The sequence below is a fragment of the Monodelphis domestica genome, chromosome 1, assembly GCF_027887165.1.
Source record: "Monodelphis domestica isolate mMonDom1 chromosome 1, mMonDom1.pri, whole genome shotgun sequence".
Lineage (NCBI taxonomy): Eukaryota > Metazoa > Chordata > Mammalia > Didelphimorphia > Didelphidae > Monodelphis > Monodelphis domestica.
The window spans coordinates 273,466,411-273,493,749 of NC_077227.1; the positions used below are offsets into that span (position 1 = coordinate 273,466,411).

The 27,339-nt window shown below is 36.3% G+C and overlaps 1 protein-coding gene across 1 annotated transcript; it reads right to left on the reverse strand.

The window, feature by feature from the left end:
• Positions 1-9,156: 9,156 nt before the first annotated feature.
• Positions 9,157-12,811, reverse strand: GPHB5 (glycoprotein hormone subunit beta 5). The gene is made up of 2 exons (XM_001377681.4): positions 12,608-12,811; positions 9,157-9,345 (listed from the first exon to the last, which is right to left on the reverse strand). The coding sequence occupies exons 1-2, from the start codon at positions 12,809-12,811 to the stop codon at positions 9,157-9,159; spliced, it is 393 nt and encodes a 130-aa protein (XP_001377718.1).
• Between the last annotated feature and the right edge of the window lie 14,528 nt (positions 12,812-27,339).

A 27,339-nucleotide genomic window follows, 5' to 3' on the forward strand; every position in this document is an offset into this window, starting at 1 on the left:
GTTCTTTCTCTACTTCATTCCTACCTTTTGCATTGGTTCCCTTCACATTCTAAATGTTTTATTCTTCCAAGTGATTTTTAATTACATTTTAGCTATATAAAGTGTACCTTTGATAGCTTGGGTAAAATTTGATCTGCAAATATATTTCATTAGTATTGTCATTTTTATTATTTTGGAAAGACTCATCCATGAGCACAAATGTCTTTTCACTAATTTAAGTTGTTCTTTATTTCTTTAAGGAACATTTTTAATCATACCTATACAAGTATTGAGTGCATTTTGGTAGACTGGTATTTCATATATTTTGTAATTACTTTGAATATTTTCCTTCTTTATTGTTTCCTGGATTTTTTTTTATTATTATAAAGAAATGCTGGTAATTTGTGGGTTTATTTTTTAACCAAAAAATTTAATGACCTTTTTAATTACCTCAAGTATTTCTTCATTACTCAGAAAAGTAGCTTCTTTTCTAGTTTCTTTACTTGGAAGATGTGATTTTCTTAATAAACTGTATATCAGCAAATAGGTTAAATCAGTTCTTCTTTTTTACTGTCTTTATGTCTTTCATTCTTTCTCTTGTCTTACTACTATTTATGGAATTCCTGGACCTGTTAAATAATAGCATGGAAAAGGGAACATCTTACTTTATTTCTCTGTCACATATGCTGCTAGCTTTTGACTTTACATAAATACTTTTTGTCTCAATAAAAATAATTCCATGCCTATACTTTGCATCTTTAATATTAATTAGCAATGTACTCTCTCAAAGGTCTTTTCTCCATCATATGGTTGGGATGATTTTTGTTCTTATAACGATTAATAATGTTTATTGTTTTCCTAATGTTATTTAGGAATTCATGTTAATTAATCCATCTTATTATCCCTGTATAAATCCAATTTAATCATAGTGAATAATTGTTTTTATAAATTGCTATAGTTTTTTGCCAAATTTCATTTTGGAATTTGAAATTTATATTTACCAATTATATTGGTCTGGAGCCATGTTGGCAAACATATGGCATGTATGCTGGGGCATGCTTGAGGGGCCTGCTACCTTCCCCCTCTCCACACACACTTGAGAACATTTCTCACATCAATTGCCTCTTTGCCCAGCACTCATTCTCTAAGGTCTCTAAAACATTCACCATCACTGGTCTAGCATTATCTTTCTTGGCACTATCTTTTCCTTGATTTAGGTATTAATATTAGTATTATATTTGTCCCATATAAAGAGTTTGGTAAAGTATTCCTTCTTAATTCTTTTGAATAATAAGAAACACATAAGGATTAATTTTCTTTCAAGGTTTAATAAAATACTCTTATAAATTAGTCTATTCCTTCCCCTAGATAAATCTCCCCCAACCTCTTTGGTAGCTCCTTATGGCTAGTTTCAATTTCCTTTTTCTGAAACAGGATTGTTTAAGATTTCTATTCAGTATTTTGTTCATCAACATATTTTATATTTTCTAAATAACCTTTTTCTTTTGTATGCTCAATTTGGTTGGTATATAAACATAGTACAGATTCTGATGATTCCATGTATTTATTTTGAGTCTGTTTTCATTTGACTCTGATAATTTTACATTTGTTGCTTTGAATTTTCCTCTCTTTTTTTTAACTGGGTTTAAATTAATTTCTTCATATTTTCAAAGAACTCATTTTTAGTTTTATTTATCAGCTCTCTAGTCATTTTGCATCATCTCAAATTTTCAAAACTTCCTCTTTGTTTATTCTGGATTTATTTTTTCGCTTTCTAATTTTTAATTGTTTAGCTCAAAATCGTTTCTTTTTTATTGTGTGTTAATGTTATTATTTTTCTTTCTGCCCTTGTATCTCTAGCACTTAGCACTGGGTCTTATACTTAGCAGGCACTTAGAAATACTTTTGACATTATACTGAATTGTAACTGGTTTTCCCACTTACTGGTCTCAACCACTAGGATTTTTGTGCTTTGACACCAGCCTTGATACCAACCCAATCTTTCCCTGTGCTCCTGGGTAGGGATTTCTCTGACCCAGCTCAGTATTTACTTACCCATTAACAGTTATGGACTCTGCCCCAGTATGGGATACAATAGAAATAATTGGACCATCATTGAAAACTTGAACTTAGAGAATGGTTTTCCTATAGAATATTAATGCCAAGACCCTACTCCTCCTATCTCATTCTCTCTCATCTATTTTTTCTTTTGACCAATAGCCTTCCATCCCTCATTACCCCTTCCAAATTTCCCCCATATCTTCTGCTGCTAGAATAACCAAAGACATTTGATATACTGAGAACAACTCCCTATATGTCTGTGCCAAATTTAATCCCAAATTACCAGTTCTCCAGTTAAACATTTAGAGGAAAAGCCAAGAGATTTCCCTGCCATAATTGTGACTGCCATATAATCATCATCCTGTTAATTTCTTTCTAACATTGAGTTTCAATAATTCAAGAATCAAAACTTTACTAATTCACTAACCCAATCAACATTTTTCACCAATTTAAACTCTAAAGATAAAAAAATCTGTCTCTGAAAAAAATATAGTTGTTATAAAAGTGACTACTTTTTAGTTGACTGAAAGAAGCTGGAAGGAAAGCACAATGAATATCAGTTTGATGAACGTCTTTCCAGGGTTAATGAGAAGTCATACCATACAGCTGGAAAACTTAATGGAATACCCTTTGTTTCATACATGCTTCATTATTTTCAGTTAAGTGCTCTCAGTTCATTTGTTTCACCTCTGAGATACTTTTGATTACATGAAAAACCTAATTAAATTTGAGTAGTAAGTAGGACCCCATTATGAGATTACATAAATTGTATGTCATTCAGAGGGGGAAAAGACATAAATCAAGAGAGGGGACCCTAGGAAATATTAATTTCCAATAATGACTCTGACAGCAACTCACTAATAGGGTTCTGACTTCAGAGATAAAATAACATAGAAGGATTTATCTTTGTCCTCTTTTGAAGATGAGTTGTAAGAAACAAATACATGAATTTACAAAAACAAATATTGGGAAAGACCCTCTTAGTCTTTATTTATTGCAAAATAATCAAATCTCAGCAGAAAGTTAGTTGTTTTGGAAGTAGCTGTTGCTAATTATCTCGCCATCACACTGTGGCAAATGAAACATTTCCAAAGAAACTCAACTATGTCCCCATTTGATCTCATCCCCCAAATTGCATATAAAGTTGTCTTTGCCTTTTACTCACTTATTTTTTCAGTCATTCTTAGCTTTGATTTAAGATCATAGATAAAAGCTTGAAGGAGCCTCAGAGGTCATCTAACCCAGGCCCCTCATTTTATAAATCAAGAAGTTCTGGTCTAATGAGGTTAAGTGACTTGCAAGGTCATAAAGTAGTAAATGGCTAACACAGGAATTTAACTTGGATCCTCTAATCTCTTACTCTTTCCATGATAATCTGGTTTAACTCTTGTCTAGGTTTTCTCAAAATACTTTTAGTATCTTAATGCGCTAAATGTATATCAAGTATAAAACACCCTTTATTTCTCCCAATAGGAAAATTCAAAGGATGAAAAGTACTTGTTATTGTTGTTCAGATATATCTGATTCTTTGTGACTCCATTTGGGGTTTTCCCAGCAAATAAACTGGAGGGTTTCCCATTTCCTTCTCCAGTTCATTTTACAGATAAGAATTTGAAACAAACAGAATTAAGTGACTTGCTCAGCATCACACAGCTAGTATCTGTCTGAGGCCAGATTTGAACTCAGGAAGATGATTCTTCCTGACTCCAGAACTAGCACTCTATCTATCCACTGTACCACCTATCTGCCCTTTAAGGAAATTCATGCTTAAGGAAGTCCATAAAAGGGGTGAGGAGGGGGAGCATATAAACTATTCAAATAGCCCATCCCTCTGATAATCTAATAAATCCTTCTTTCCCAGATATTCATATAATCCATGATTCCTTGTACCTGCTCCCAGGAAACTGCTAATCAAGCAGTCTCCTATCTTTTGGGCATGCTCTGTCTGCTCCAAGTAGGACAATGGACAGGATCCATGCAAGCTTTTCTGTCCAGGAAATCTTCTTTCTCAAGCCATATGTCTAAATGGTGGAATCATGTTATCTAGAGATTTAAAAATTCTCCCTCACCCCTCAGGGGCTGGGATTCACAAACATTGTTCATGAAATCTTTTCTTAGATCACATGCAAGCATATACATACCTCTGCCATGAATTTCTTTCATAAATTTCCATCAACTTTTCTGGGCTTCTAGAGAAGGAAACTGCTTATGGGAATAGGTCTACTCCACAAAATGTTGGTCTGTCTTCTCAAAGTCCTAGAATGAAAGAGAAAAACATGGCAGAACTGATCTCAGTCAATACAGCACAGGAAAGAATTGCTCTTCCACTGAAAGTCTCATTATCTTGAGATTCCTATTTCATTTCATCACAGTGCCAATGGTCATGTCCACATTCCACTGATGGGTGTCCTTTAGATGTCTGCAAAGGAACACATATTGTATTCTCATCATGTTGACTCAATAAACCATTGAACTGAAAGATCAGTGACTCCCCTGATCACCCCCATCCATATTGTTATAGACTAAGGTATTTACTAGAATAAATCAGAAAGAATTAAGTATGATCACTGGTTTTATCTTTGCATCTTTTACAAATTCAAAATATATTTTTTTCAGTATGCTACCAGAATCTCATAGGCCAACCAATTTTTAGAGTGGTCAGGGCCAAATCCAAAGTACAACAATTATCCTGTGAACAAAGATTATTTTATTTCCTTGGATATTAACTATTCAACATGCTAAAGAAATTGGCCAGCAAGAACAGACTGACTCGGGGTCAGATAAAAGCTGAAGTTGCTTTGGAAAATTTAAGTAGTTAGTTCTGATAATGCACCCCTGGAAGAACAAATAAGATTAAAATCCTAGAAAGCAGAGACTATTTATATGTAACCCACCAATTATGGTGCTGAGCACCACGTGTATCCTACTTTAATGAGGTGATCTGCAGTTCTCTTGGATAGCTTGATATAAAACACTTTGCATTATATCCAAATTTTCTAGGTAATTCAAACTGTATTTCTCTAAGGGTCAAATTTTCATTTTGATTTTCTGAAAGAAATCTTTCTAAACTATATTACATACTTCCCTTCTCTGTTTAACATTGTGTGGAGCCTAAATTAATCTTTTCTTGATGACTAGGGGTTCATTATTATATGCATTAACAGTTCTTGATTTAACCAGAAACAACACTGAATTTGGAGTAAGAGGAACCAAATCAAAATCTTATTCTACTACTTGCTACTTGTGGAAGGAAGTCATCAGTTTCCTCATCCATAAAGTGAGAAAGGTTTCTAAAGTACTTTTCAAGTATAGATTTTGTGAGTATATTATAATATCATAATGACCTCAAAGGCTATTGGAATTCATGGGGCCATTTGCCCATCTATAAAGACTCAATCCGTGTGAATATTAGTGTGAATAATAAATTCCATGAAGTGATCAAATGTATTGAAAATGTACTCTTTGGAGTATAATTGCATAAAATATGGTCACTGATTCTAGCCTATTAAAAATATGCAGTGCAAATTCACATAATTTGTTTCACTGGTCTCCTAATTCACACTAAATAGAATCTAGTTATAAAAGGTTGCCAGTTTGCTGCTTTGTTATACACATAATTATATGAGTGAGGGTTGAAGGCAGCTCTTGGTTCTGCCATACATAAAGTGCAACAGTTATTTTGTCAGCTATGATTACATGACCTTTAACAATTAACTTTAACTCTGTACACCTATGTTTCATCTACAAAAATAAATGGATTAGAAAATCTACGACCCCCCTCACCTCCAATACTCTGATTAAATGACTCTTCTTTCTCAGAAATCTTTCAAACTTATTTTCAGGTTTGGGATGATGTTCCATTGTAGGTGAGGTTGCCAGGAATCTAATTGCTGAATAAGTGGGGTCAATCTATTTCATTTTTGAATTACTTTGATTGCCTTTATGGATTCTAAGCACTCTAAGGGTGAGGAGTGAATCTATTCTTTAATATATGCCTCCAATGTTTTGCATGATAAAATATGTATAACCCAGATGGAATTGCTTGCCAGTTCCGGGAGGAGGAAGGGAAGGAGACAATTTGGATCATATAACTTTGGAAAACTTATGTGAAAATGTGTTACTACATGTAATTGGTAAAAATAAAATATCTATAATAAAAATGAATTAATTTAGATATAAATCCAAAAGCCTTGTTGAAAACTATGCAGCTTGTGAGTGCTTAATAGATATTTATACTATGATTAATGCAGATTCTCATAACAATGATGGGCTTTGCCATCTGATTAAAGGCTGTTTAAAATATTATAACCTCCCACCATATGGATATACTCTTTCCTTTTTCTGTCTTCTCTTCCATTCTCTTCATTTAGTGTTATTTTTTACCTGAAACTCCTATTCTCTTCAATCACTCCCATGCTGTTTCCTCTTACTCATTTCTTTTCCTCTTTTCTCCTAATCAACAGTGCAATCGCTTACTCAAGTGACTTCTGTCCTCTCCAAGGATATATTGTTCATTGGTCTCCCTACCCCATCTTTCTTCCATTCCAATACATGCTCCACTCTGCTGTCAAATTGACCTTCATCAGATACAAATATGATCATAACACATACACTCTCAAAGCGATAAACTCTAGTGGTTCCCTATTACATCCAAACATTAAATATTGTTTAGTTTTTAAAGTCCTTTATATGTTGGCCCCTTCCTATCATTCCAGACTTCTTACACCTTAGTCCTCCCTGACCTCCTCAAATACTCTGAGCCAGAGCCAGCCCTTGCTGTCCCGCAGAACTCTGAGCATTTTAATTGGCTCTTCCCCAAGCCTGCAACACTTCCCCTCATCTATGACTTCTCTGAATTATGACTATGGTTTCCCTGAATTCCTCCAAGTCTCAGCCTAATTTTGACCTTCTATAAGCAGTTTTCCCCAATATCTCCTAATACGAGCACTTTCACTCTGTATATCTCCAAATTATCTTGAATATATTTTGCTTATATGTGCTTCTTTGCATGTTGTATCCCCGTTTCCCATAAGAATGTGAGTTCCTTAAGATCAGGAACCACTTTTTTTGCCTTTCTTAATATCTTAGGTGCTTGCACAGCAGGCACTTAATAAAGGAGAGGTGACTGACTGACAAATGTTTCCTTTAATTTCCACAACTATGTTAGTGTCAAGAGAACTGGAAACAAGCCCTCATCTTATTTATGAAATGATTTGGAGCAAATATGGTCTAGTGGTGATCTGTATTGTCAAAGGAGTTACCCATATTAATGAACTCACAAATGTACCAAAATATCAAAGTTGGTGCCTATGAAAAAGAAAAAGTGCCACATTTGTAACAAATAGAAGTAACTAAATTTGAGGAAATATCTCAGCCTTAGTACTCCTTAATGAAAGAAAAAGGTGTTTCCATTCTCACTCCTTTCCAAAGGTCCTTGAAGGAGATGAGAAATAAAAGGGTAGCTCTATAGCTTCCTAATGGATATGGAATTTATTCAAACAAAAAAGTCTGTATCTACCATAATTCTATTTTTGCTCCAAACCTGTGATTTAAGAACCTCCCTTTTATCTACACCTTCTTTGTAATTTATAATCTTAAAGAGTTTTGGGGGGTACTAAAGGTTTAAGTGACCAAAGGCAGGAAATGAACCCAAGTGTTCTTGGCTCCAAGGATGGCTATATATTACACTATACTGTCTCTCACATCTCTTATATTAAATGTTTAAATTATTTAAAACATCAGCAGCAATTATGTAAAAATTAAAATGTGGTACAATTTTGAAAATACTGCTCACTACAATTTCAAGTTTATTAAGGATTAAAAAATATGGATCTGTGTGTTTTCATTGCATTGAATTTCAAAAGGCAGAGGGCAAGCTCTATAAAGATCAAAATCTATTGTCCTTAGGCAAGTTATTGAAAAGCAGCAAGATAAAATGTAAGCTAACAAATCCCCAAAGTTAACTCAGGACAGATATATGTCATCACTAGGAAAAGGCAGCAGAAAATTGACCATTTTCAGAGTTGAGAGAGACAGCAAGCTCCCTATATCACAAGCTGTTCCTATGTAACTGGCAATCCAGTTTTACATATACACACAAACTTACAGAGTTTAATAAATTAGAATGTAAAATTTAAAAGATGCCTAATAGGGAATAAATCCAGTGGCTGGATCAAGGTCACTTTTTGGAGAGCTTCCATTCATACATTTTCTGATGAAGGCCTCAGAAACCCTCTTTGAGTTTCATAAATTTTTATACACAAATGAAGACTAGAATCCAAAATTGCATGTTTTTTACAAGGGCATGATGTCAGAGGGACTAATTTGTGGAGGATTTTGCTCAGAAAACAATTTGCCAAAATCCAATCAATTGATGATTGATTTTAAGAGTATTATTAAACTTCACTTTTTAAAGTCATCTGATCTCCATGTAGTAGGTAAATAATTGCCCCACATAAGAGTTTTCTCCTAAATGCAACTGGTGGCAAGCATTCCTAGTGTCAGAGTCACATTAAAGGAGAGGTCACATTCCCTTCCAGTCATTTTTGGAAGCCATTATCTCTGAAGCCAATCCCCTTGAAGGCCAGGGATCAAAGAGTATATTAGATTTAATCAGACCCCACCAGATCAGAACTCTTCAAATAGCTGGATGGCCATTTGTTCATATAGTAGGTATTTGTTTTGGTTAGGGGTTGGACTAAATGCCTGCTAATATCCCTTTCAAATTTAAAAATTCCATGATTCTTTCATTTAAACCTCAATATGCCCAATGTATTTTAAGTATTACAGATTAGAAATTTAAATAGTAGGAGGCTTCAGAGGCTTAGTGTAAATAAATATCAATTCTGACATGTATGAACTGAACCAATTATTTTTGCAAAGGTATAAATGGTATTTTGATGATTTCCTGTCAACATATTTATCAAATATAGACTCATTCCTTCCATAGCCTGTAATATCTGTCAACTCTATGGGGTCAGTCAGTATTTATCCTATGATGTGCTCAATTGTACTGAAATAGTCCTGAAATCAAAGGGATGCAAGGAATATATCTGTAAGTACTGCCTGTGATTCTAAAGATTTGACAGCTAGTTTCTTGAGAGCAGCTGTGATATTTCAGACAGATTCACATTCAGTCGTTGCAGTAGAACACGCTCCACAGTCACACCGTATGGCCATGGGGTACGTGTAGAAAGGGTCAACGCCTGGAGCACAGCTGGGCAACTTGACAGTCACCTGTTTGGTCTCATTGTAGGTGCAGACTCGATGGTGGGCTTCAATGTAGGGAGGATCCAGGATAGGTTTCTGCTCATAAGAAGTGAAAAACAAGGAAGGCGTCAGACAACTGTGTCTGGAAAATGTCTGAGTTTTTGGATGGCTTATTCTGATGACTTATGAAGGGTACATGTTTGGTCCTTTAAAAGTCCCAGATTCCAGGAAAGCTTTGTTAAAATAAAACACCCCAAAGATCTAGGCACTGCAAACCCCCAAACAGTCATTCCTCCACCAAATAAAATGACCATCTGCAGTATTAACCTAAACAAGAAGGAATATTTCAGTTATTTTTTCAGTTGTGTCCAAATCTTTGCGACCCCCTTTGGGGTTTTGCTTGGCAAAGACATTGGAGTGGTTTTCCATTTCCTTCTCCAGTGTGTCCCCATTTTATAGATGAAGAACAGAGGCAAACAGGGTTAACTAACTGACCCAGGTCACACAGTGAGTTAGTATCTGAGACTAGATTTGAACTCAAGAAGATGAATTTTCCTGACTCCAGACCTAGTGCTGTAATCACTGTTCTACTTAGCTTCCCTAGAGACCAGTTACCTCTAGTATGTTGTTACAAGAGAGACTGTGCTGTGGTAGATAAGAAGTTGACCTTGAAGCCAGAAAGACACACTTTCAAGTCCTGCTCCTAACACATAATGGCTGTATGATCATGAACAAGTCACTTAACTTTCTGTGCTCTCTAAGACTAAAAGTTATAGAGAAAGTACCTACGTGCATTGGTAGAGTTTGCTTAACTATATCAATGAAATCACAGGTTGAGTCCCTATCTCTACAGTTACATAAAAGTAGAAGAAGAAAAAAGAAAGAAAAGTCAGGATGAAATTTTGCCTCCAGTTGTGATTAGAATAGCATTTAGTTCACTTTAGCAAAGCCAATAGTAGAATTAGACTCATTTTTCAGTAGGTGTCTTGCATACACACACCTAAAAATCACAGTTTAATGTACATATATATACAGTATATATAATTGTATATAATATATACATTGTATATAATTGGGTTCACATTCCCATGTCCTGGACATTGTAGTTGCCCTTGTCATGAGCAACAGCTACTTGGTGTCAACTTCCAAAAGGCAGACTCAACCCCTCCAAGTGTCACTAAAATCGAACCTATCTCTATGGCTTTGCCCCTGGATTTGGAGAGTAGTGCTTTTTGGAAACGCAAAAATAACAGATCTTACTACTTGCTTAGCAAAAATAATTGGTTAAAATGAAAAAAAAAAACTGCCAAATAATGTGCTGGGGCAGATCCTTTGCCGACTCTGTTCTGTTCTGCATCACCATCTGCATGTTGGTCTTCCCAGCAGCATATTTGTGATGGTGTGTTGATGATGGCCTCTAAAGGGACCTCCCTTCCTCAGGTGAAAATGTATGTTATCACTTTCCCCTGATGTGGTTTGTATTATTCTTTGTTCCAGGTGCAAAAATCCCTACTTGTGGCTTTGAGTAAAATCCTTGTTTTCCAATCTATTCTCAGATTTGTTCCTAGGAATGATTATATTCTACTTTATAAATCTTCAAATCATAAAAGGCAAATCTAGATTTTTAATTAATTTAATTAATTTTCCCATTATCAGGTTATCTGAGACCTGAAAATTGGCTACAAAGGAGGGTCAATTTGCTTTCTAAAAGTAGAGAACTTGAGTCTCTTGAATGATTGCCCCAAGACCAGGCCTTCCATGCCTGACTGTGGCCAAATGAAAGATGCTGTATCCCAAGGGTGAAAGAATATGGACTGAATTTCCAGAAACAATGACTATATGAAAATGTTCCAGCGTTCTCACTAGGAGTGAAGGACCCCTAGAGTGCTTTGACAATTAATGACATTCTTGGTATCATTAGCAAGTAAGCTCCTCCTTCTGACTACATTGAGCAAATGTGCTCTCAATTTACTGAGGAATATGAAATAAAGCTAGTTTGAAAAAGTATTTTAACCTAATTTTCACACTGATCCATCAACACCCAGTTCTATTCATAGAAGTTTAACATTTATTTAATATCAAGTGGTTTTCCCCTAGTTTACTGCATGGAGGGAATATTCTTCTAAATGACATAAATTTCCAAAACTGCACCTGTACTTCCAGATATTCTCTTTTATATTAAAGAGCATATCATGCTTCCCCAAAGAGGTTCCTAATAGGAGAATACTGCCGCAAGTCTGGCATCAGTGCCAAGCCTGGCAGAATGGGCAATTTTCTAAATGCAGTTCTCAAGGACACTAAGAAGTACTTTCCCAAACCCTTCCTAACCAGCCGGAATAAAAAAAAAACCTCCCAATTTTCTTTCTATTCCTTGATATTTCACAGATATTCATTCCTTTATCTTAAAGTTTTGTCTCCTGAAAAAAATGCAAATAGCCCAGGGAAAGGATCACCACCCAACCTCAGCAATGACTTATACCTTACTTTAAAGAGTTTTTTCAGATTCTTTCTGATAGGCAGGCTTTGATTGGGGGCTGGAGAGTAAGAGGATATGAGATTCCTAAAGGACAGGGAAAAGAGGCACCAGAAGAAAGCCGCAGGTTAAAAAATAAAAAGGCTGTGTGTGCCCAGAGACAAACTTCATCAGTTTCACAATTTTGTGTAATATTTGCCCTGTTCGTAATCATTTAACTTCATCACCAATAGTGAAAACAAACTGGAGATGTGATTATAAAATACATTCTAAGATAACCAGTTTTGTTACTAGTTACTTTGAAAGAATCATCTCTACTTTGATTTCCTCAGTTGTGGTAGAATATCAACTCTTACCATCCCTATACAGTGGCAAAACCCAAGAAGAGGTTCAAAGCACCACCATATTGGAAACTACTAAAAGTGATCATAGTTCTCTTTCTCCTGGTTAATAATTGGTGGATTTCCAAAAACCATTCCATAGAAGAGAGAGCATTTACTTCTCATTTCATTTCATCAAAAAGTAAGTAACAACAGAGTGGAAACCAAGACTTTGCCCCAGATTCCTCTAGTCTTCCCCTACAGCATGGTGTAATAAGTACAACATTAGGCTCAGACTCAGGAAAGATCTAGGTACAGATTGGTACTTACTGTTACCATGGGCAAGTCATTTAACATCTTGGTTTTCTTATTTTCAAAACAAGAATAATTACACATCATACCTACCTGCCAGGATTAATGGGTTCATTAAGGGAAATCATGCATTTTGTAAGATAAGCATTTTGTAAACTTTTAAATCATTTAAACATTTAAATCATTTCCTGCTTTGGTTACTTTTATTACTTGTACTCTTGCTGCCCTAGCCATAATCAGGGGGACAACTCACCTCCCAAGTCTCACAGCGACCCCAGCAGGCATCTGTAGTGATCCGTAACCCCTTACAGCCTGGCTTCTTGGCCAAAAAAGTGAATTCCCTCACAGCACAGCCAACAAACCTTCGGAGATCCCCTTTGGAGGTGTTGAAGGCACACATGCAATGAATCAGGAGGAGGAGAGGCACTGAACCCAGGAAAAGGAGCCCGAACTTCATGGTGGCTTTCTACAGGAAGACAGAAGGAGAATAGAGGGTTAATTAAAAGATGAAACTGCATCCTTTGCTCTATTCTCTTGCTAATTATGAGATTAATAAGAGTAATATTGTCTGAGGGGGCAGCCTGGGTGGCTCAGTGGATTGAGAGCCAGGTGTAGTAATGGAATATCCTGGGTTCAAATCTGGCCTCAGATACTTCCTAGCTGTGTGATCCTGGGCAAGTCACTTCACCCCCATTGCCTAGCCCTTACCACTCTTCTGCTTTGGAACCAATACACAGTATTAATTCTAAAACAGAAAGTAGGTAATTTTAAAAAGGGGGAGGGGTGATACACCTATTAGCAATAGGAGAGACTATGTCTATGCATCTTGGAATGAAAGGTAATTTTGCATGCCTACCATCTCCATTATCTATCCATTAGACAACTTTGAGGATGATCCTAGAATTAATTTGGTGAGATAATGTATCTTCCAATATCAGTCACCAAAAAAATGTGCTCAACCATTCCCCTACAGTGACTCACCTGGATTACGACTTAGAGAGAGGTGTCTATTACATCTTTCAAATGGCTATAAAGGAATGGAAAGCAGACTGGATTTGGAGTTGGACGCTCTGTATTCAAATCTCTTTTCTACTATTTAATGTCTTCACAACCTTGGTCAACTTACTAAACCAGATTCTTCATCTGCTAAAAGAGGGAGTTGAACTCTGGATCCCGTTACCTCTAAATCTTATGAATCTTAGGATCAGACTCTCTGAGCATTGTGAATATTATTAATTAGAAGCAAACACATTCAAACAAAATGCTGCACTTACATAGGAATAGATGCACATCCTTTAAAAAAGAAGTTTTATGGACAGGTTAATTTAATAGAATAGCCACAATATTAAAAATATTAACAGTTGTATATTGCAAATACCACAATTCATGCATGTATATGAAATTCAGCACCTTTCTGTGACTTTTACCTTAATATGACTCATTTGACTTTCTCTGGCCCATTATGCCATTTTGTCACTGCTTAATTAATAAAAGCCACAGTGAAGCAAGTGAGACAAATTTAAAATAAAATATGAGAAGTTTGTAAACTTCTTCCTCCATAGTTTTTTATCTATTCCCTGTGCCTTATCTGAGAGCATGAGTCCAACCTTTGGGTCTTGCAGAATAGAGATGAATGTTTCCTTCATGTAATTTATATTTAAAGAATCCAGACTCAAGTTTCCTGCTAACACCCCACCACCCCAAAGACAGCCTTCTAGTTTCATCTTAGAAGCACTCACTTCACCTCACCTTGTCAGCTTCCACTCTTCTTAAGAGATGAAAATTACACTCAGGTTTTCGGACCCGCAAAGTGAATGGCAGGAGACTTGTGAAGCACTTTTACATTTGCTCCTGGGAGCCTCTCTACCTACTGCTACTGGGCTGGCTGCTTAATTGCTCAAATATATAGGAAGAGGTCTTGTCAATCAAAACAAAAGAAAGGCAGATCCTTACATGAACCATGGAGGACATCAAAGCCACCGAACATAAAGGAAGCCTCTCTTTTCTAATACTGATTACAACAACTTAAAGGGTGTTGTCTTGTTTCTTAACATCACTTGCTAAAACAGAAAATTATCTTGGTGGGTGACATAATCCTGGAAAACAGGCAGAAGTATATCTAACCCTGCTCTCTGGGAACAAATGCACTGAGGCAAGGTGGATTAGAATTTCCTTCATGGTAACCACACGTTTCCATTAGAACAGAAGACAGTTCCTCACCTTTAGCAGCAAACTTTTTCCTCTGGTCTCCAAAACATATTTCAATACAACAGAAAGATAATAAAAGTCACTCACTGGAAAGAACACTAGATCATGAACTGAAGGAATGGAAAAGGCATTGAGAAAGAATATTTGGAGAGTCTTAACACTGCTAAGTTCTAGATAATGTTAACTTTTAAAAAGGCATTGTGCTGCATGCAAAGACTGCCATGGGAAGGAAAAAATTGGAATTTAGACTCTTAAAGATCAAATAGAGAAGGTTGCAGTCTTTGTATTTAGGAGCATGGGATACAGGTTTAGATTCTAAGTTCCATTGTCAACACCATTAGCAGTTGCGATAGCAAAAGCATGAGAATGTAACTGAATACTTCTTTGTTTTTCCTTTATTTAAAAAAGTCTTTCCTAAACAAATCCTAATATGGCATAAACCCAAGGACCTCATCATCCTGGATGTCCTCCTCAGGATGCTTTCCTGTTACTGTACTTTCCAACGTACTTCCTAAAGTGTGGGTCCCAGAACTGAATGCAGTTGAATTTGGCCACGATAAAATAAAAATGAAACTTATCATTTTCCTAATTCTAAACACTGTACCTCTTTCTTTAAAAAAAAAAACACCTTTAACTTCCATCTTGGAATGGATACTAAATATCAGTTCCAAGGCAAAAGAGCAGTAAGGGCTAGGCAAATGAGCTTAAGTGATTTGCCCAGGGTCACACATCTGGGAAGTGTGTGAGATTTAAATCCAGATTTAAATCCAAGACCTTCCCTCTCTAGGTCTGGCTCTCAATACACTGAGACATCTGGCTGTCCCCTCATTGTATTTTTCTTAATGCATCCTAATATAATATTGACTTTTTTGGGGTACCATATCACATTTTGACTCATGTAGAACTTGTAGAACTCTTATACCTCAAAGTCTTTTTCATAAAAACTGATCTTTCATGGGGTAAATTCAGAAGTCAATTGCCCAAAGGTTGCTACTTTAATTGCCATTTCTTTGCATTTGCAATCCTTTTCTGACTTGAAATTCACTTTCCTGACTTTGGCATCATGGTAAGACAAGAAGGAAAGGTCAAAGGTTAGCTTGGGCCATGACTTGCCAGAACCCCTTAGCATCAAGAGTATATTTCTACATCTCCTAAACCAAGGCAGAATTGTACAAAATAACATACAAATTGCTAGGACCTACGTGTATTGTGTTATTAATGCTAGAGTAAACAGTTTTAGCACCACAGTGAAAATGGAAAAAACAAATAAAGAGCCTGACCCAAAACAACTGCCCTTCCTGTCTTCCATGCCACCACCTTTCCAAGTGCCTGATCTGAAATAGTTTTGAGGGAATTCTCCCTAAATCAGATAATAAAGGTTTAGGAATACTATCAAAGTATTCATTATATAGGAGGGATGAGCCTACTGACAAAATGTCAGAATTGGAAGGGATTTCTGTGGTCAATATAGTACAATCCATAAATAAAGGAATCAACCTTGGAAAGAGTCCCTGCTTGAAGGCCTCCAGTGAGGAGGAATTCATTATTTTTTAAAGCAAAGTTTTGGATATCTATAATTCTGGGGTTCATTACTTTTTTTGTGTCATAGATTCCTTTGACAGTCTGATAAAATGCATGCATCTTTTTTCTTTAAATAATGTTAGTTGTTATTTATAATTGAAGAGAATGCTAAATTTCATTTAAAGATAGTGAAAATATTTTTCCCATCCAAATTCACAAATCTCTTGAAATATATTCAAGGATCCCTTAGGGATTTGTGGCCCCAAATTAAAAGTTCGTGCTTAATTGTTAGGAACTTTTTCTTTATATCAAATCTAAATTCTTCATGTTCTGTCCTCAGACACTTCCTAGCTGTGTGACCCTGGGCAAGTCACTTAACCCCAATTGCCTAGACCTTATTGCTCTTCTGCCTTAGAACCAATACTTAATATTAATTCTAAGACAGAAAGTAAGGGTTTTAAATAAATAAATGTGCTTCATGAATTTATAGGGATTCATTTATTAGATAACCTAGTTGTCTTCAGTTGATGTCCTAATATGATTAGATATAGGGTGCTCTGGGGTTCTGTAAAATAGAGATTTGAACCCTAGACTTCAATCCTCAGAAGTCCTTGGTACTTCCCAGAATTCCTTACAATTTCACCTGAGTATCCACCTGGGTAAGATCACAATGAATATTTAACTGGCATCAATGCCTACTTCGCCATCTTCCATTGCAGTGATGTAGTGGGTAAGCTAACCCCGGGGGTTTTGAATGGGCTAATCAGACCTAGGCACATGGTTTTCTTATTTTGTATTTCGTTATTCCTTGATTTCTAATAACCCTTAATAAACCTCATAAAATATAATATTTCTATTACTAGAGACTAAAATTTAATTTTTACAGTTTGGGCAACAACAAGATTGGAAGAGAACTCAAATTTTTTTTAAAAGATAGCCTAAATAATTTTTTAAGCCATGTTCCTCCTGCCAAAGCTGATTCTTAAGCTCCTCCTGACCTTCTTGACCCAGATCGGTCTCCCGATCCCGACCCACCCCAGCCCAGCCCCAGCCGATCTCCAGCCTTCAAGCCAGATCGCCCCAACCCAACCCCAGGACCCAGGCTGCTGGTAGCTGCTCCAGTTTCTTCAGGACTCACAAACCAGCTGGTAAAAATGGGGGTGATCTTTCCTTTGGCTACAATTAACCTCCACATGGTGGCAGGGGACCAAAGGGAGTACAACAAGGAGAAGGAAGAGACTTTTCCAAAAGGGAAGTTATAAGCATGTCTTATTTAAAAGGATATCTTTTGAGTTCACTGATTCTGTTACTTATCTCACCTGAGATTCAGGAGAGAATTTCATCTCTCTGCAACTCTTTGACCCAATTTGAGATTAAAACCAACCCTCACTATTGGAAGGCAGCTGGGTGGCTCAGTGGATTGAGAGCCAGGCCTAGAGATGGGAGGTCCTGGGTTCTAATCTGGCCTCAGACACTTCCTAGCTGTGTGACCCTGGGCAAGTCACTTGAACCCCATTGCCTAGCCCTTACCAATCTTCTGCCTTGGAACCAATTCCATAGTTCTGACAAACAGTATCTTAACACATAAAAAACAAAACAAAAAAAAATGAACTTTAAAGAAATTGGAGGTTATATCTTTCAGACTCCAATGTTTTATAAAAAAATCTCTATTTTATTGCATTTTACTGGTTGTTTTGTGTAAGATTTAATTTTGTTGGTTTTAAGTTCATATATTAATGTATTCAATACTATGTTGTTACACTGAATCATTTTAATGTACTGGGTTTTAACTAGTGCTATATTCTGTTGCTTTTCCCCTATAACTATACTGAACAAATATTATTGAATAAGCCTATATAAAAGCAGCCCTTTTTCTGTTTTCTGTTTTTGAATTTGAATTTGTAAATTGTCACCTAAAGGATGGATAGACTTCATAAAAACTGGTTATAATTGTATAACAACCTTTGGAAAATTTAATAATCTGGTGGAGTTTGATTAAATCTAATATACTATTTGAATCCTGGCCTTCAAGGGGATTGGATTCAGAGATAATGGCTTCCAAAAATGGCTGGAAGAATGTGACTCTGACTCTAGGAATGCTTGCCACCAGTTGCATTTAGGAGAAAACTCTTATGTGGGGCAATTATTTACCTACTACATAGAGATCAGCCAAGATCAGCCATTGCATCTTGACTTTTGTCCTACCACTGGACTCCAGTGTCTCTGAAGATAAAGTGAGGCCACTGACTCTGTGTACCTCTCATCACCTTCATGATTTCATCGGTCCTCTACAAAAATGAAGGATGAACAACAACAAACACTTATTTCATAGCACAGCCTAGAATTTTGCTGAAAATTTAATTCAAGCTCACTAGCCCATTTTTCTCAAGAATCTATTATCTTCTCTATTTCTTAAATTTGGATACTTGCCCTTCTATTACCATTCTTCAAGACTCCCCTTATGGGAGGACATGGACAAGAGTCACAGAGGATGAATGGCAATCTATATAATTAGAGAGGATATCCAAATAAATTGAAATGACAAATGTGATTAAGCAGTAGAATACCATTATTTGAGGGCTATAATTTTGTTTTTAAAATAAATCACAGGTGTAACTGGATGGCTCAATGCACTGAAAGCCAGGCCCACAGACAGAAGATCCTAGGTATAAAACTGGCCTCAGGCACTTTCAAACTCTGTGACTCTGGGCAAGTTACTTAATCCCCATTGCCTAATCTTTACCACTCTTCTGCCTTGGAACTGCCACACATTATTGATTCTAAGATAGAAAGTAAGGGTTAAAAAAAACTTCATCCCTCTCCCCAAATATAAGAGCTCCTTAAAGGCCTTCTACTAAGATTCAGAGGGGTTCTAATATGTGTCATACACACAGAGTTGAAATCACATATCTTTACATGTTGAAGATGTGACTTGGAATGCAAATTTAAAAGGGAACTGGGAACCAAGATGGAAAGGCAATCCATTTTAATAGATAACTGTGAGTGATTAAAAAAATGATGATCCCATTAAAATTCTTTCCTGGAGGCCATGGGAAGTTGATGTGACAGTAAAAGGATATCTAGCCAGAAGGAGAGCTTCAAATAATGGCACAGCCAGGAATTAAGAGAAAGAAAAACTGAAAAGAGCCGAACCTGCCAAAATAAAGCTTCATTTACTTCAGTCCATGTCCTATGATGGATTAGGATTATGAATGAAATTATTTGTGGACAACAGGGAGTAGTTTCTTGTCACAGCTAATGAATTCAAAAGATGTTAGAGTTGGGAAAAAGAAGGAAGGAAGGAAGGAAGGAAGGAAGGAAGGAAGGAAGGAAGGAAGGAAGGAAGGAAGGAAGGAAGGAAGGAAGGAAGGAAGGAAGGAAGGAAGAAGGAAGGAAGGAAGGAAGAAGAGAGGGAGAGAGGAAAGAAAATTTCAGGAAAAAAGGTAAACCAACAAAAAGAGATCAAACCAAGAGAAGGGGATGAAGCTGACATGCTTTTTGGAGGCACCTCTAAGTTATGGTTCCACAACTGCAGCTAATCAAAGAGCCAGCCATTCATCACATTGGTTCTGCTCCACTAGCCAGAATCAATTACAGAATGTCTTTACATACTCCAAATATTACCAAGGTACTTCGATTACATGTCAACACAACTTTCCCAGATGTAGACTCCCTTCTTTTTTTTTTTTTAAACCCTTACCTCTGTCTTGGAGTCAATACTGTGTATTGACTCCAAGGCAGAAGAGTGGTAAGGGCTAGGCAAGGGGGGTCAAGTGACTTGCCCAGGGTCACACATCTGGGTGTAGACTCCCTTCTGCATGGGGAATTTCATCAGCAGTACTCTGCTCATGTTTCTAAGGACTGGGATGTTAGAGTAGGAAAAGAAGCTAAGAGTTTGGATGAATAAATCCATACTAAATTCTTAAACTAATAAGATGATCACTACTACTCAGTAAGAGAAGAGAGGTAACTAGTTCTCTGAGTGCTAGTGAGTGCTTGATGTTTTCCCAGATGGATGGAATATTTAATCAAAGGTGGGGTTGAATAATGGACAGACAGCACTTGATTTTAATTATTAAACAGGTTGAGGAAATTGGGCAGTAATTAAATGTGTCTTACATATTTTGCCTTGGGAGTTGCTTGGCTTCACCAGGTAGATTTACTTAAAATGCATATGCTTATGTTTTAATTTCTCTCTTTCTCACATGCCTGGCCTCAGTCAGAACTTAACCAAATTTTATAAAGAGAACAAGTTTTTTTTTTTCTTTCAGTAACCATTTTTTTGACATTTTTTAAATTTGGTCAATTTCAAACATTATTCCTTGGTTACAAAAATTATTTTCTATTCCTCCCACCCCTCCACCCACCCTTCCCACAGCTGACAGGCAATTTCATTGAGTATTACATGTGTCCTTGATCAGAACCCATTTCCATGTTGTTGGTGTTTGCACTAGGATGTTCATTGAGAGTCTCCATCCCCAATCATATCCCTCTCGACCCATGTAATCAAGCAGTTGTTTTTCTTTGGTGTTTTTACTCCCACAGTTTTTCTTCTAAATGTGGATAGTGTTCTTTCTCATAGGTCCCTCCAAGTTGTTCAGGATCATTGCATTGCCACTAATGAAGAAGTCCATTACATTTGATTGTACCATAGTGTATCAGTCTCTGTGTACAATGTTCTCCTAGTTTTGCTCCTTTCGCTCTACATCACTTCCTGGAGGTAGTTCCAGTCTCCATGGAATTCCTCCACTTTATTATTCCTTTGAGCACAAGAATATTCCATCACCAACATATACCACAATTTCTTCAGCCATTCCCCAATTGAAGGGCATCCTCTCATTTTCCAATTTTTTGCCACTACAAAGAGCACAGCTATGAATATTCTTGTACAGGTCTTTTTCCTTATTATCTCTTTGGGGTACAAACCCAGCAGTGCTATGGCTGAATCAAAGGGCAGACAGTCTTTTATCGCCCTTTGGGCATAGTTCCAAATTGCCTTCCGGAATGGGTGGATCAATTCACAACTCCACCAGCAATGCATTAATGTCCCGACTTTGCCACATCCCCTCCAGCATTTATTACTTTCCTTTGCTGCCATGTTAGCCAATCTAGGTGATACCTAGAGTTGTTTTGATTTGCATCTCTCTGATTATAAGAGATTTAGAACACTTTTTCATGTGTTTATTAATGGTTTTGATTTATTTGACTGAAAATTGCCTATTCATGTCCCTTGCCCTTGATAAATCAATTGTATAGTGGCTTGATTTTTTTTGTACAATTGATTTAGCCCTTTGTAAATTTGAGTAATTAGAACTTTGTCAGAGGTCTAGAGAACAAGTTTTAAGAAAGTAAAATCAAAAGTTAAGAGATGTTCTGATAAATTCAATGAGAACTGGAGGTACTGGATAAATCTGGATGACAAAAATGGTATTTTCCCAGATCAATTTTGTTTTTTTCTCTAAAATTATGATATCACCTATGAAGATTTAATTAACTCTCCCCTGCCCATTTTTAGATTTAATCACCAGAAGTGTATACACCCCACTTACTCCTGAGTGGGGGAGGTCTATAACCCATATGTGCCCCCTGGGCAGTCCTAAGCAAAGCTTTAGCTGTAATTGGTAGACATAAAATGGAAGGAAGTCACAGGAAGTGATGAAAAGAAATGATCTTTTAAAATGCCAAGAACTTCCTGTGAAGAGGTCTTTAAGTCTTTCATCTTCAATTTGACCTTGGAGGAGCTCTTGGACTACTTCTATTTCCTTAGAACTACCACATGGGGTGAGTGAAAAAAGACCATCTCCTTTCCTGGATTTTCTAAAGAGACTAGCCTTAGGAGAGGCCTCCCTTCTTGAGAGAGGCTTCCTGCATCCCCAGGTCCTCTGCTCAAGGCTGAGGCCCCACCAGCTAAGGACTAATTAGCCCTGCCTGGGTTGAGCCAAGGACTGGAGCAAAATACTTAGTATGTAGGTTAAATATCTTAACCTATCCTCTCTCTGATTTTCTCACTTTCACTCTATATTTTATAAATAAATTGCTAAATAAACCATTTTGGAATTGATTAAAATTCCTGGAGGCCCTAGTCTTAAGTAATCCAGTCCAACCTTTTAAAATAACCCCTCACCTTTAAAATGAGGGGATGCCCTTCAATTGGGAAATGGCTGAAGAAATTGTGGTATATGTTGGTGATGGGATATTATTGTGCTCAAAGGAATAATGAACTGGAGGAATTCCATGGAGACTGGAATAACCTTCGGGAACTGATGCAGAGTGAAAGGAGCAAAACCAGGAAAACATTGTACACAGAGACTGAGACACTGTGGTACAATCAAATGTAATGGACTTCTCCATTAGTGGCAATGCAGTGATCCTGAACAACTTGGAAGGATCTATGAGAAAGAACACTATCCACATTCAGAGAAAACACTGTGGGAGTAAAAACAAAGAAAAACAATTGCTTGAATACATGGGTCGAAGGGATATGGTTGAGGATATAGACCCTAAATGAACATCCTAGTGCAAACATCAACAACATGGAAATGGGTTCTGATCAAGGACACAAGTAATACCCAATGAAATTGCCTGTCAGCTGCGGGAAGGGTGGATGGAGGGGAGGCGGGAAATAATGTGATAATTGTTTTTTTTTATTTTTTTAATATATTTTATTTGATCATTTCCAAGCATTATTCGTTAAAGACATAGATCATTTTCTTTTCCTCCCCCCCCCCCACCCCCCATAGCCGACGCGTAAGTCCACTGGGCATTAGATGTTTTCTTGATTTGAACCCATTGCTTTGTTGATAGTATTTGCATTAGAGTGTTCATTTAGAGTCTATCCTCTGTCATGTCCCCTCAACCTCTGTATTCAGGCAGTTGCTTTTTCTCGGTGTTTCCACTCCCATAGTTTATCCTTTGCTTATGAATGGTGTTTTTTTCTCCTGGGTCCCTGCAAGTTGTTCAGGGACATTACACCACCACCAATGGAGAAGTCATAATGTGATAATTGTAACCAAGGAATAATGTTCTAAATTGACTAAATAAACTAATTCAAATGGAAAAATAAAATTAAAAAAAAACACAAAAAACCTAATAACCCTTCACCTTTATGTCCCTTACACACCATATAAATTGTTCTCCTAGTTCTGCTCACTTTGTTCTGCATCAGTTCATAAAGGTCTTCCTGGTACCCTCTGAAATTGTCCATTTCATTATTTCCTACATTATAATAATGTTCCATTTTATTCATCTACCACAATTTGTTTAGCCATTCTACAATAGCATATCTCTATAGTTTCCAATTTGGGATTTCTACAAAAGAGAGCACTATAAATATTTAGTACATCTAGATCTTTCCTTTTTCTTTGATTTCTTTAGAGTATAAGTCTAGTAGCAGTAGTATAATTGGGTCCTTACTTTTGCAGAGTGTTTTAAAATTAGATTCATATAATTACTGAACAAGTCAAAGGCAGACACACTCCCAAATACTTTATAGCTTTGGTAGTTACTTTTAACAGAATTTCACTTTCTAGCTCTTCTTTCTGGGTTCTTGTTATACACAGGAATACTGAGGATTTATGTGGCTTTATTTTATATACTGCCACATTGCTGAGGCAAACTATTTCAAGTAATTTTACAGGTAACTCTCTAGGATTCTTGTTGAGTATGTTATCAGGTAATCTGCACAAAAGTGACAATTGTGTTTCCTCTTTGTCCATGCTTATTCACTCAATTTTCTTTTCATGTATGATTTCTATAGCTCGCATCTCTAACACTACATAAAATAAGGGGCATTGTTGCTTTACTCCCGATCTCAACAGAAAGACCTTTAACTTTTCTCCTTTGCATATAATGTTTGCTCTTGGATTTAGACTAATATCTTAGTATATTAAGGAAAGGTTTATATATTCTTATGATTTGAAAAATATTCTTCTAATTTTCAAATTCCTTTCTCTACCTTCTTAAAAATCCACTCCCATACCTTTTCTGTGTCCCATTCCTATGAGACCTAATTTTCATCTAGCTGTCAACTTTTTGATAAGGTTTTATGGCAGCTGATAGCATTAAGGCATTACTCTCCCAAGGCTATTTACAATCTAACATGTATCTTAAAAAAAAAAAAAAAGCCTTTGACCCAAAGGAATTAATCTCTAATTAAAGACACTCTGACAAAGAGAGAGATAATTTTAATTTGCCCAGAAACCCTTCAAATCATATTATACCTATGGCTACCAACATTCCTACTCTAGTCAAACCAGTAGTTCTCTTCTGAAATTTTTATTTACTAAGAGGGATATTTAAAAGTACAGCATTTCTTAATTTACTGAGGGGCATCAGGGGAGGAGTGGACATGTCAAAAGGGTTACAAATGACAAAATAATACATTCTTTAATTTCACTCTCTTGATTAATTTCATTTCTGGTTGAAACTAAAATCAAGTTAAGGTTTATTGAGCACCTACAAAATGTCTAGGCTGCCCTTACTAGGGTTCAGTCTAAATACTTTTTATACTCCATTACTGAAAGTGACAGTTGAAATGAGGAATGTAAGATGCCATCTATATTTACCTTGTCACTCTCAGTATGTACACTGCCTGTTTCCAAGGACCAACTATTTAATATCAGTCAGACATGGAGGTGGAGGGAACTCCAATAGAGACTTTATTTTCAGAAATAATAGAATTACACAAGACTTTACAAACAGATCCAGAAAGAAATACGAATTGTTAACCTTGGAATTTGCAAGGTAATTTGGTAACCATTGGGAAGAAATCAGATGTTATTGAAAAGGCACTTCTTTCCTCTTAAAACATTGAGTACTTACTGTATATCTGCACATTTTTAGAAGTAATTATCAATTCCCAGAGATAATATTCCCATTATGTGATGATGTGGTCACTATGGTAACTAATTTTTTTACAACTAGGGGGTACTTGAATTAATGTTATAAGTTAAGCCTTTTCCCAACTGTCTTAGAGGAAATATTAATTTATCTAAAATTAATGAGCATATAGTTTAGACCCTAAAATGCAATTTTTTTTATTTTTCAACCAATTCTTTCACTCCTAAATGTCATATATATTTAGGGCACATTATGCAGATAGATGCCTGAGAATAAAAAATAGAAAGATATTTAATGAGTCATAAAGAAGCATTTTTTGTTTAAAATGTATCACCCTATCTCTCTCTGACTCTCTCCTACCTTCCTCATCTCTAAGTGGCATGGAGCAGTGGTTAAAGAATAGATTTCAGTCAGGAAAACTTGGGTTTATGTATGCAAGTCTTACCTCTAAATAACACCCATCTTGTGACCCTGGACAAGTCTTTGGGTCTTTCAGTATTCTAGGCAATTCTCTAAAACTTTAAATTGCAGAGAATATCCAAATTTCCTCAACCAATGACATCATGAGTCCAGTCTTTATCTGTATCGCCTCTCTTTAACTGAAATAAGTCCAGGATTCTCACTCTGTATTCCTAACCCTTTCCTTTATCATTCCTCGGGCAGTTATATACAGAATTAGTGAACGAATATTTTGTTAGCCTAGTATCAATAGAATAAACATATCTTCTCATTTGTTACTTTATTGGAAGAAAATGAATTAAAGGATCAAACCCCAGGTCAGGAGTGGAGAAGGGCTTGTAATGTTCTCTGAAGCCTGAATGATTTGGTTATACAAAATAATAGTGATAGAATGATAATCAGTACACTCAAAGGTCCATTAGCCCACCCTTTCTGACTGCAAGTTCCCCATAAATCATATCATTTGACACAGGTGTTAGTTACCTGCCTTACTAGCCACCAAGATTAAGGACTGCTAAGGATGTGTAGTGTCACCATAGTGACACCAAAGCAGCTGAGCAAGGAGGAAGAAAGACTAGCAGACAACTAAGATAAAATGAGAGTGTGAGAGAGAAGCTTTGAAGGAGACAAATCTCCATTTACTGAAACTTCAGGCTGTTCCATCCATGTTTCCTGATCCACTCCATTCAAAGATTCCTGCTTAGAAATGGAACTCCCTCACTTTGGGAGCCCAGCTTAAACAATACTATTCTCTCACCAGAATTCCACTAGGCAAGAAGTCAGTGATTCAGCTGAAGAGGAAGGTCCTGGTCATCTAATGCCTTTTCAGTACCCACCCCACCCCCAGTTCTAGTTATGATGCCAATCAAAATAACTTTTATTCCTCATATAAATGACGTATGAGAACTAGCTACCAAATATCTATACATGCTCAAAAGTTTACTTAGCAATTGCATTAGTTATGAATTCTGCACACACTTGTAAGGGCTAGAATCTTTGACCCATCCCCTCTTACATTCACCATATGCTCTCAGTTTCCTACTGACTTAGGGAGAAAAAGGGAGGAGTCAGGGAACAAGTATTTATTAAGTCCCTACTATGTGCCAAGAACTGGGTTAAGTACTTTACAACAATAATATAATAATAAAAATAAATATCTCATTTGTGTGGGTTTTAAAATTAATATACAATAACTCAAGTATTATATTCATAAGATTTATTAAAATTAAAAAATTAGAGTAAAACAAGAGAGGGAGGGCGGAGTCCCAGCAAACTTAAATACCAACAACATAATGACTCATGTACAGGAAAGGGAAAAGGGAATTTTGAAAACGTGGTCTTGGGTATAACATTCTAACTACACATTTGAGAGGGTGATTCATAAGTTTTCATAGATATAAGTAAAATGATGGTTTCTTCAAACTCCAATCTATGAATTTTGTTCAATATTCTTATTATGCCATAAGCAATATGATTTCAGAAAAAGCTGAAAAGATCTATAGGAACTGATGTAGAGTAAAATAAGCAGAACTGAGAAAACATTGTACACATAACAATATTGGATGATGATATCTGAAAACTTGGCTACTCTCAGCAATGAAATGATCTGGGACAATCCTGAAAGATTTATGATGGGGAATGTTATCCACCTCCAGAGAAAGAACTGTTGGATTCATCTTTCACATCAATGTATTTTTGGCTTTATTTTGGGATAATGATCAATATAGTATTGTGTGTTGCATGACAAAAAAATGAAAAAAAGAATTGAAAAATATTTTGTTTAATATACCTCAATATAATTGGTTCCCTTTGTAATCCTATATATTTTTATTTTAAGACAGGATCCATAGGTTTCAGAAGGAAGGAAATAAGGAAGGAAGGAAGGAAGGAAGGAAGGAAGGAAGGAAGGAAGGAAGGAAGGAAGGAAGGAAGGAAGGAAGGAAGGAAGGAAGGAAGGAA